Raw genomic sequence first — 12,417 nt, 5'->3', positions numbered from 1 at the left:
AAGCTGAGGCGTTTGTAATCTGGATGAGGAGCAGAGGGAAGAAAAGAGAGCAAGCAGGGTGCTTGGCTGGAGAAATTTGAATCTGATGATGGAAATCATCAAATATGATATAAATTTGATTTAGGTTGTCTCCAGTACCTTGGGGTAAAACTGGCTCTGTTGTCTGTTTAAAAAAAAAAAAAAGAAGAAGAGTTCTTAAATGACATTCTAATCAAGTAATATTAAAATTGCTTTTCAGGCTGTAAGTCCAAGGGAACATGTGTTTGTACCTGGTATGATGGTTCTTATGCCAGGCAGAAGTTCCTATGCACAACTACAAAATAATCAATGCATATTTGCCATTTCCTCTCTCCACTTTAACAATCTACTTCCATTAGAAGTTACTGGGGTGAGGACTAAGGATAATTATCTCGTTGCCTTTATAATAGAAAAGATCTTTACTTTCCCCTTTCTTTACTATAAACAGAAAGTCAAATGTGTTCACACCTTTCCCCTCCCTCTCCTAGGAAACGGATCTCATGACCTTTAACATCTCAATGCACCGCTCATGGTGGCGGGAGCACGGGCCCGGCTGCATACGAAGGGTGGTGCGTCCTTCTTCTCCTGGCATCCTAGAGGATTACTCCTACGTCTCTGTGACAGGCTGCATCATTGATTTCCAGTACCTAGAGGTCATTCACAGTGCTATCCAAATACTCCTCTCCGTAAGTTCACGCTTCTTCTCGTACTGGGATGACATTGGTCCATTCACACACAGCCTGCTGTTCTTGCATGTCCTGGAAAGGGGATTGGCTGCAGAGATTTTTAATTGTGTTTTAATGGTGTTAGAGAATTAGATTATTAATAATAATTCATTAATAATTAATTATTAATAATAATGTTTAATTATAGTATTAAAATATGCACTGTTCTTTTCTTTCCTTATATCTCTTCAAGCTCTGTACAGGCTTAGTACCCATTCTGGCCATAGCTGGGATAGGTGGAAATTAACTTGAGTCCTTGGCTCTCATACATTGAGGTGTCGAGCAAAGCAAAGCATATTTGTCCAAAATTAATTTGCCTAAACCTTTCTGAAGTTCAAAATCAATGACGCCATTCAGCCCTGATTGTAAATATATTTTACATGATACGTAGCTAAGTTTCTTCCCAGACTCAGATATGGATTAATCCTTGAGAAAGGTCAGAAAAATATTAGGAATTAAAGTATGTGTCCATATTTAGCCATGTTATTTTTTTTTTCATTGAACTCTGCATTATCAGAACATTCTACTTCCATTGTCCACATTTGTTGTAACACCAGTCAAAAATGCAATTTCAAGAAGTTGCTGCAAAAGCCTGCAGTGCAGGGAAGTGCTAGGATTTGATGAGTTGCTTTGGGAGCAACAACCCAGTCTTGGCCACAGTTTTTCCTCTTGGCTGCTTCATCTTGTGATTAACAGGTTGTTTGGCATGAGCTGTGTGTGATCTCCTAGAAGTGATAGCTCTTTCTCTTCATAGCTGTGTGTAGTGCACTGCAACTGGCTGACTCTAAGTGGTTGCACACAGGATTGATCACCCCAGAAAATGCTCATGGCTTGTGGTCCTAACCATGGCCACCAGGGCCTGTTAGACAGTGGGAGAAGAGCTGCAGTCTGCAGTCCACACCTGCTAGTCAGGTGAGCTACCTGGTCTGAGCAGCCAGAAGGGGTGCATATTTCTGGTCTGTTCAGTATTTCAAGCTGTTTCACTAACAATCTGGTTTATACTACCATTTGCAAAGTAAACAGCATCTGTGAAATAAATCTTACTCCTTAATTTAAAATTATTTTTAAATTTAAATATTTCTTTTCAGCATAAGGGTATTTCTTTTTCAAAAGAGAAGAAATCAGTATATGTGGTTATTCTGGTCATTTTGTCCAGCTGTCTGAAAGTTCAAGATAATTCCTCTCCAGTACTAAATTCCTTTTGTAAGATGCCAAGTGCTTTTTCCTCGCCACTACTTTTAGTCAAACTTGGATAAACTTATATATCTGTGATTAATGAACTTCCACTTGATGACCCAGGTTAGAATTAGTGCACTTGGTTTGCACACCAGTGACATCCCCTGCACCTACACAAGATATGTGTCTTATACTGGTCTATCAGCTCCTCAGGCATCAGGGACATCACAAGACCTACACAGGCCTTCTCCTGACCATCCTTCAGGCAGGCAGCAAAATCTTTGAGTCAGGATCTTTTCCAGTGAAGAGAAAATTACTCCTCTTGTGGCCCAGCCCTGTGTATGCCAACATTAATTATAATTAATGAAAATGAAAATGGGCCTTCCAAAACAATTCTACACACTCAGGCTTAACTGCATGCACCTTCCTTGTATTTGAGGGGCCCTGATACTCAAAGCTGGTTGCTTCTCCCTTGAGTTCATTTGCAACAGATTTCCCTATCAATGCAGTGTCATTCACTCTGCATCAGTGAGCCTGTACAAAGGAAAAAAATGTGTGGGTACTTTAAAAGGAGAAAACCATAAATATTTCAAACTCTTCCTCACTTCTATAAGAAAAAAATGTGTATGTCAAAATTTCTTCGAGTATTTTTTGATTATCAACAGATTTTTAATTCAGTGGAAATACAGCTGGTTGTTGATCCCAGGAAGTGTTTTCTTTGGCACTTATTAGTGCAGTACAGTTTTGTCAAATGGCAGGAACACAAATATTAATATTAGAATAACACAATTAATAGATACAAACTAAAAATATTAAAATAAAAATATAGGAATTTTGTAATAATTAAAAATCGTAAGATGTAACTGGCCTTCCCTTTCTGAAGAAGTGATTGCCATGCTGGATTAAGTAAAAATTCAAAATTTTAATTAAATTGAAAATTTAAAATGTTCCAGGAACTTATAAGTCATGACTGTGAATTAAATAGTTTCACATTTCAGATACTGCTTTAATTAATATAAACAATGCTAAAATTAAAATATGGTACAGATAGTAAGGTTTTCCTCCAGTTTTACTATCTTGCTATGCCATCTGTGACATGTTATGATTAACATACCATGAATCTGTACTCCAGTTTCCATTCTGAATTGTAATTTAGGCCTGTTTCATGTAGTGTCACACAAGACAGAAGTCACCACCTGGATTATCAAATAATTTCCAGTTTCCTTCCATTTTCTGAATACTACTGGCTTGAGGAAGTCCCCATCCTTTTTGGATGCATAACTGCTTTCCTGATTAGGGTACCAATTTCAGTTGTTAGTTAAAAGGTAATTTAGGTTGTCTTTTCAAAGGACTGGGGAACCATGGATCATAAGATCATTCTTTTTACCTTTTCCTGGTATCTAGTCCCAAAAGCAGACTATTCCTTTTCGGACCTTACAACCTACTTAATTTTCATAACATTTTTATGTAGCAATAGTAGTGTAACAAACCATTTTACAGTGCAACAAAAAACTTTATTGGCATAACAAATCATTTTATCATGCTAAGCTTTGTCCAAGTGACTGGGAATGCAAACACTTCCATTTGGTAGGGAGCTAGAGCCTCTGAAAGAAGTAACACCTCTGAGGGGTAAGTATTGGATACCTGTCAAGATATATAACTCACTAGCAGCATTTTTGAAAGGTGACTTTTTATTTTTATTTTTTTAAATTGGTATAAAGATTTTTATATGCAGAGAATGCTGCAGCTGCGACTACATTAAACCCTGCTTCAGGAAATAGGTTTAACAGCCATTTATTTAATTTTAACACAGTAAAGCTATTTTTATATCTGCTTTATAGTTGTTTCTAAATATATATTTTTATTGGTGAAACAGAAATTTTGTATCTCATCCTGATTCTGGGTGCCTATTTAAGTGATTGGTAGTTGAAGATGTAAACATTTCTTTAAATTTGGGGAGAATCAAGAGAAGTATGAGAGATTAGGATGTAATTATTAGTAAAGAATAATTATAGTTAAATTTTGTGTTTAAAATCTATATTTATTTTATGTAGGACATAATATATATATTATTTTGATGAATAAATTCTTCTGCACAACACCTTTAAAATGCAAGGCAGATCATCACTACAGAAACCTTAATTTTCAGGGAAAAATACAGTCAAAATGGTGACAGTTTAGCATCTTTGAGAAAGACACTTCATACAGTTTTTGTTGTTATTTGAAAATCACTGTGCTAACTCTGGAATTAGCAGCCACATAACTTCATCAGTGCTGAAGAAGCAAAATTAATAAATTTTGGTAGAGCAATGGGCTGACACAACTAGATGTTTCTGGGCCAGGAGACATTACTTTATTTCAATGCTGCATTGCACAAAGTGAAGTTACCTTTCCTCCCATTCTCATCAAGGTATAGAAGGATAACCTAAAATCCAGACCACTGAAAGAAGAGGGGAAGCAAAGAAAGTGAAATCTCTAGGCTGAAAAACATGCAAAACATGGAAGCTCTTCGGCATGTTGATGCAAATTCAGGATATTTTGAAGGAAGCTTCTGGTTTACTTTGTAGAGGTCTATCTGTTGCCTTTCATAAGTGTCAATTATTGTAACCCTCAGGCTGCCTGCTGGACCTGCAGAGGAGAACCAGCCACAAAAAAAACTCCAAACCCTCTCTTGCAGAGTCATGTATAAGTTCAGACAAAGATGTGATATAGGGAGATTAACAATATTGAAATTTTTCCATAGTGAAATAAAAAGCAGTGAGCATATCTGCCTAAGGTAAAGTTATCAGTGGTGTATAGCTTATCACATACACTGCCAAGCACAAAACATACGTTAAAATAGAAAAATACATTACTTTCTGAAGAATAAAATGAAGTTGTAATATCAGAAATATAAGAAAAAGCACTCCTAGTAGCCAAACTGGGACCTGGATACTGTGGTCACTGTGAGCAGAGTCACCATCTGCTAAAGTATATGTCCCAGGAAGATGCCTTCCCAGCACGTCTTTCAACTCATGAATTTATAAATGTTGTATGCTTTCCCTAAGAGGCAACAGTCTTCTAAAGCAGCTTCCAACAGAGTGTCTGAATGCTCAGTAACCTGTCTACCACTAGTAGAAAAATTACAACCTCCGTATCACAAAATCACACAGAAGGGTTGAGGTGGGAAGGGACCTCTGCAAGTCATCTGATCTCACCCCCCTCACACTTAGCTAGTGCACCTAAAGCAGCCTTCCCAGGACTGTGTCCAAACAGCTTTTGAATATCTCCAAGGAGAGAGACTCCACAATGCCCCTGAGCAACCTGTGCCTTGGCTTGATAACCCTCACACTGAAAAAGTGTACTTTGCCCAATACAGCCCAAGCTGTATTGCCCAATACAGCCCAAGCCCCAAGCTTTTTCTTAATTTTCTATAAAAATGGTCCCTACCTGCCCAAAAGATTCATAATTATTGATATAAATTGATGCTGAACACTTTTTTAAATCTGCTTGCTAGTATTCTTAGACTTGTCATCCATACATTTGCAGTGTTATCTTGCTTTTATTAATCAGGTATGATGATTTCATATATTTAGAGTTTATTATAATAATAATAATTATTATTACTCATAAAAATAAAGTCATTTGTGTCATAAAGATCATGTCATCCTCTTGTTTGTGAGGACTCTATTTCTCTTACTTTTTCTTCACAGTTCTCTGAGGTTCTTCATCTCTATTCTTCTCTCCATTACACACAAGCATCACATCCATAGGGAAATGATAAGCAAGGATCTGACTTAATTTCTGAATATCTGTCACCAGTCAGTGCCTCATATTGACTCCAAGCAATTGTCTTGCTTTGTGAATTATTTCTGCCCTGCTGTCTTCAAAGAATATGCCAAATGTTGATTGTTTGACATAAGAATTAATTATGACATTTGGTAGACCTAAGTGGTTTTTTTTTTTCATTGTCAGAAAAAAAATATAATTTAATTTAAAAAGATATTTAGCACAACAGACATTAAAATGGAGGTTATGAGTCTTTTGTAAATAATTAATCAAGGGAAACACTGTGACTACTGAGCTATAAAGACTATGACCATGGTCAGTGCTGGAGTGGCTTAATGTATTTCAGGTCATTGCCCAAGCTTTTACGACTGACCCATAAATTTGAATGCTTTTTGGGTTGATTTAGATGGCTCTTCCTCTATCGCTGATGTTTAGATGACCTTCTCTATGCTGTTGGGAAAGCTCTAGGAATTGCTCCAAAAGAGGTTGCAAAGCAACTTTTTCCCCCACCTTCAGTCAGCCAGAGGTGCAGTTTGGTTCATATTTATTTAAATGTAACAAAAGGTTTAATTATATCAATATATAATGTGGCTCCTCTGGGGCATTGCAGCAGCCTCTTTTTTCCCATTAGTTATAGCTCTGCTATTTTTATAATTGGACAGAAAAAGCATATCATGTACGTTGTTCTCCAAAGAAAATCCCTGTAGGGGCTGATACCAGTGCTCAGGCAGGTTCCTTGCTCTCATTCCATTTCCCTGAGTGACAAGTGATTGACTCAGAAAGCCAGTCTACATCCACATGTGATAAAAAAGCATGAGGTAATTTAGAATTACAGGAATTACATGAGTAAAATATAGTTCTCCTGAAGATATTCCAATTTTCTTTAATTTTAGTTTGCACCCTTTCCACATTTTTCATTTCAAAGTTTGTCTTCTTTTTCATAATAAACAATTGCAAAGTGATGTGGAAATTAACTTTTTTCATTGTTCTGCAGAGCTGAACTTCAGCATTTCTTAAGAAAAGGGTATGAAAGATAAGCCTGTTCTTCCTCACAGCTATCATCATAATCATCATCTTCATAACAACAATAAACCCCAAAATAGCCAGGAACACTTGTCTCTTGGCCGTGTGAATAGACAGTTTTGGTGAGCTGTTGGCTTCTCACAAATTTATTAGTAAGTTTAGTGAGATCACCAGATTATTGAAAATCAGAAGAATTTTGTCAGCCTAAGGAATATTAAAGAAGAGTTGTCCATCCCTGAAACAGACTGTAAAGAGGCTACAGAGGCTACAGTGCAAATTTCACTTTACCTCCACTGCTTTGTTGTAATTGTATCATTGTGTTTGTATCATAATCTATGCCTTGTGCAATTCCTCCACTATTTGTGGTATTGGTTCAGGGATGCATACAGCCCATTTCACCTTTGCCATTAACAAGCCTTCAGTGTTATAAAAGTATAACCAAGAGAAAGAAAAATGGTGAGAGACTGTATCTGCACTAACATTCTAGAAAGACCTTATTCTTTCTTGGTAAATTTAGTTAGACATCATTATTCATGGTGGTGTGAAGATAGTAAAATACACAAGTACATTTGTCTGATTACCAGTCTGGGTCAATAAAGCAGATATGTGAGACAGGATCAAGATAAATCTGTGGTTTTTCATCTCAGTTGTCAATCCAGGGACATCTGCTTTTTCAAGCAGCTCATTTAAAAGGAACTGAAAACCGTGATAGTATAGCTACTTGCATTTTCATTCATTAACTATTATGATAAGGATTTGTCAAAAAGACTTGGCCAACTTGTGCACCAGAGCTGGCTGAGACTGAGGGGATAGCAGACATGAGTTCAAGCATTAGCGATATAAAAGTGCCCTCATCTTGACAGCTAATCTACATGAGAATTGTCACCAGAGGACACAAGGAAAAACGACTCACCACAGCTATGGTCACGATGAAGAGACTAATTTCTTTCCTCTGTCTCCTATCATTTATAGTTTTCAAAAGGTGCCAGTGGATTGGAGGGTGAACGTGCCACCTCTCCAACGACACTGGACAAACTACCACTACATCAAATTTCTCCACCTCTGTGAAAGAATGCAAAACAACAGGTTATTTACAGAAAGTTGTGTGAGAAAGTTTTCTACAAGAATGTAAACTCAGAAGGCTTTAGAAAATCTTAAAAAATCAGGGCAACAAGAACTTAATTGTTCCACATATTATCTAGTACTAGATATAGAGTTGTTTGCCATTTTACACAACATTGAAAATTACTGTGACAATTTCTAAATTGTCAAAAATGTTACTGAAATTCTGTGCAGGAATTCTGAAATACTTTTATTTACAGTAAAGTATTTATAGTAAAAAATAAAGCTCGATTGTTTATTTTAATTTTTATGGATCTGATTAATATTTCAGTGTAAATTATGCAGAAGAACTGGCAATAAATGGGAGATTTGGAAAATAGTTGGTTTCCCCCCTTCAACCTGTGCCCTCAATTGCCACGCCCATGGCAGAAACACTGCAATAGTCTAAATTTCTGCAACTTAGTTACTGCAATTCTCAGACAGATACTTTCATTTTGATTCATTTCCTTCATTGGACTCCATTTCTGAAGTTAACCTGAACTAGCACTGAGCAGGGAACTGCAGCTGCCCAGTGCACAGTAAACATGGTGATCACAGACTCCAATAAAAGTGATTATCTCTGCAAATAAGCAGGAGAGGTGGTGAAGGAGGTGAAGACAGGTTGAAGTGCCTCAGCAAACTTGTATGCCTACATGCCATTTTTAGAGCTGAGCAGAATGCTTAATGTTGCACTAGGCAATTGGAAATCATAAGAGAATAAAGTGAAAAGTGTGACAGAGATTGCCAAGCTAAAAATTTTTTTAGAGAACACATAAATCAAAGAATTTTTATCAAGAAAAGTAAAAGCAGTATTTACTTTGAATTTTAGGGATATTTTCCTGACTATATCATTGGAAGTCTTTAACTCTTTGATGAGCTACCGGGACACAAAAGATCCTGGAAATTCAGAAAGCCAGAGAACATTGTTTCCTAAGATATTTGTCTTCATGCCTCTCAGGCCACTCATGAGCTTTCAGCAGCCTGTGGGAATCAGTGCATGATAGTTTACTTGGAAGGTGGAATAAAATTTGTACCTTTCTGCCAAGCTGCAATTCAGTGCAAAGAGCTTTCCTGCATCAGGTTTGCTCCAGCTGTGAAGTTGGTAAACTGTCCCAGGAAATTATCTCCTTCTCTAGGCTAGGAGTTCACATGATGATTGACAGGTCTGGATAGGCTTGACTTTACTGGTTTGGTTTTTTTGGGTTGTTTGTTTGTTTGTTTGTTGGTTTTGTTTTTTGGTTTTTTTTTTTTTTTTTTTTTTTTTGGTTTTTTTTTTTTTTTTTTTTTTGGTTTTGTTGGGGTTTTTTTATAATTTCCAAAGCACATAGTACCCTAACTGAATTTTACATGCAGATATGATTTGAAGTAAAGTTATTTTACTATTTTACTACCCTTAGCCTGCACATGCAGTGTAAAAGACACAGGCAAACCAGAGGTGAGCCTCTCACTGCAGTCTCACTGAGCCTAACAGCAATAAATGTGTGCTCAGCAGCATGATTCTTTCTGCATATTGTAGTTGATACCCATGTGCCCAGACTTTCCTATATGGGGGGAAAACATCCACTGATTAAAACCCATCTCTGTGTGAGCTTCCACTGACAGGACATTTTTCTTTTAATCATGTACTAAATCCACAGCCTAGCTCTTCCACTGAAATTTGTTGCCTGAATGTGACTGGACTGCAGAAAGAATTCTTTTCTCTCAAATGCAGTCCCCAGTGATTTGCAATGCTCTCTGTTTTTTCCTAGGGAAATAGGAGATGCCAGGGGAAGGATTTCACTAAACAAGCAGTGAAGCAACCCATACTCCTCAAGATTTGAGGAAATTATTTTATTTTCTCTGAGGAAGGAAGTCAGGGTGCATATGCACTCATGGAACCACTTGCTCTCTGTGCTGATTTTGCATTGGAGCTACCCACAGAAGTGATTGTTTTTTCTGAGAGGAGCTGCTGAGAGGTTCTTCACCATATCAAGCATGGTCTCCTCCCTGTCATCCCACTTCTATCTGCTGCCCTACAGTATCCAGCAGCGTGTGATAATATTTAGCCAACATTGAACCCACCACATTAATTGGTGCATTGGCTGGGAAATCTCAAATTGGCAAACCAAAACCACTACACTCTGAGAAAGACAGACGAGGTTTTCTAGGAAAATAGATTTTGATACAGGAAGATTGCAGTGCATAGTAAGTTTTAAAAGCCCTGTGCTCTGCAAATGTTGCCTTCATACTTTTGTAGCTGTGTCTTCTTGCTCAAATTCTGTAGTAAATCTGCTCATCTTGTGGCCATCTTTTGTTTGCTATCTAGTATTATGGAAACTGTTAAAAATGTAATTGTTTCCTTTATATTCTTCAAAGCAGAGCAGGGAATCCCACCAGAAGTGTGAGGTCTAGCTCAGGATGTGCTTTCCCTTGTTGCGCCCATGTTGGTGATGTGTTTGACTACAGGGCGTGGTGGACTTGTTAAGGGACTGTTCCATCCTTTGCCATAAATACTTATCTCCTCTCAGCTCTCCTATGGAAGCTGCTGGGCATGGAAAGAGCCCAGTTCATGCAAAATCCTTGAACACATTGTGTAGAGAAAGGCACTAAGCTGCAGTAGTGATGTAGTCATTGTTCTTCTTCAGCTTCTAAGCCTGCCAAAGGAGATGGCTGCCACAACACTCCTCATTCACAGATTAGGTGTGTGAATAGCTCTATGAGGGAGGAAGGAAAGTGGGGAGGGTTATAGACAAGGTACCAGGGAGCAGAGTTTGGTGCCACTGCAATATACCAAGAGAGACTAATAAGAAGTTTGTGCATGAGTGCAGTCAAGATGCATGTTGATAAAAAACTAAGAAATGATGCTTTACAGTATTACAGTAGTAAGTTGCATTGAGTTACCTAGTGAATTTGCCTTTTTTTAAGTTCGAATTTTTCAGTGGTTTCTAACTTGCCTAAGTTAGACACTTTTAATACACTTTTATAGAACAAAAAAAGTGAGACTTGTCATCGAAATAAAAGCAACAAACACAGATGAGAAGGACAGGTTGTGTGAGGGTATGTCCAGAAATAAGTAACTATAAGGATTTTTGTGTTCTCTGAAGGTTCAGAATAGATAGACGCTGAGTGAAATGGATGCTTGAGGGATTTTTTACTCTGTTTTGTTTATGAGTTAAATAGCTAAGCTTTTTAGAGGTCTTGAAAGGGAGACTGATGTAAATTACTGTCAGTTTGTAAGTTTATATGTGATGTCAGTAACTGCTCCGAAAGGACAAAATAATCTTAAAGTAGAAGCCTGAGAAGCAAATTTCATTTCTTTTCACCCATGTAGAAGGCTTAAGTTGAAACAATTGTCCCCAGGGAAGGAAAAGAATGATGAATAATGGTGTTGTTCCATAATGCTGATGTTAGTTTGAAAATGATAATTGAATAAATCAGGTGTGGCGAAAGACATCTGCTGGATCTGTCTGAATCTACACTGTAAGTAAAGATTTTTCAAGAAATCATCCTAGTGATGTGAAGCTTTCTAGCTTAACTTTCCATTACCTTCTATGTAAATTAATGCTATGTAGATTAATTGATAATCATTGTGAATGACAGTAAAAGTGATAGGTAATTAAACAGCCTCTTAAAAGAACATGATCATTTCCATTTTTACTTATGATTTATTTAATTCATTTTTGTTACTTAACTTATAATGCACCTGCTATAGTCACAAAAATACATTCATAATATAAAAATATTATATTTTATTAGTAAATTAAAATATAAAGATCAACACAGAAAACTAAAGTTACATCCTGGTCAATTATACCAGACACCAGCTTGGGTGTTTATTCAAGTAATATGCTGGTTCCCAGAAAGAGTTTTCAAAAGTGAAGTCCTGTGGGTGTTTGAGACATCCTCGTCATTGCCTGGAGGTTTTTCCTACAAATTTCATCTTCTTGGTATCTCTTACCACTAATGGCCAGAAATTGCCAAGTTCCCCTCCCTGGATACTGATTTTTACCTGGGCAAGCAGGGGTGAACTAGAAAGACCCCAGTGTTTTGTTATTACTTCTTCTCCCTTTCCTCTTCCTGGGACCATGATTCTACCAGTAACCTCACATAAAGATGCTCTCTCCAAACCAGCACAAAGAGGAGCTGAGTCTAGAACACTACTGGACTGCAAGCTTTGCACTTCCTTTACTTCTCCACTTTATTTTCTTATTTTCTCTACCACTTTTGCAGTGAGATCTGGCTTAACTATGAAGATAGACATCTTTTCCTTCCCTGACATGACTCTGTCCTTGCTTTAGGCCACTGAAATCAATTTGCTACATGTTTTGTTATGTATACATATGACCAAGAGTGGGAGTGAGTTATGGAAATTCATGCCTTGCTGTACCCACTGCCAATCTCACACATAAGAGGCTATGCTAGAAGTTGCAGCTGCAATTTTTTGGCCCAGGTGTTGATTTCTCTCTTATTTTGCTTGTGCTTATCTTGTTTTGCCTGAAAAGGGTCTTAGGCCTAATTAACAAAAACAGCTGCCTTAGACCGTCTAACTTACTTTAGAAAGCAACTTTAATGCTATTCCTTAAACTTTCAAATAGAGAAGAGGATTACTTGTTAAGAAAAAGAAAAT

At 37.2% G+C, this 12,417-nt stretch overlaps 1 protein-coding gene across 3 annotated transcripts in view; it reads left to right on the top strand.

Moving 5' to 3' along the window:
- NKAIN3 (sodium/potassium transporting ATPase interacting 3) overlaps nt 1-12,417 on the top strand; it is a 337,279-nt gene that overhangs the window by 248,054 nt on the left and 76,808 nt on the right. For all 3 annotated transcript variants that reach the window (XM_068187959.1, XM_068187971.1, XM_068187966.1), the window contains exon 4: nt 507-704. In XM_068187959.1, the coding sequence (XP_068044060.1) occupies nt 507-704 (198 nt within the window). The remainder of the gene's footprint in view (nt 1-506; nt 705-12,417) is intronic.

The sequence above is a fragment of the Anomalospiza imberbis genome, chromosome 1 (assembly GCF_031753505.1).
Source record: "Anomalospiza imberbis isolate Cuckoo-Finch-1a 21T00152 chromosome 1, ASM3175350v1, whole genome shotgun sequence".
Lineage (NCBI taxonomy): Eukaryota > Metazoa > Chordata > Aves > Passeriformes > Viduidae > Anomalospiza > Anomalospiza imberbis.
Note: the sequence above shows the minus strand (reverse complement) of the source record. Positions and strands in the feature narration are given on the sequence as shown.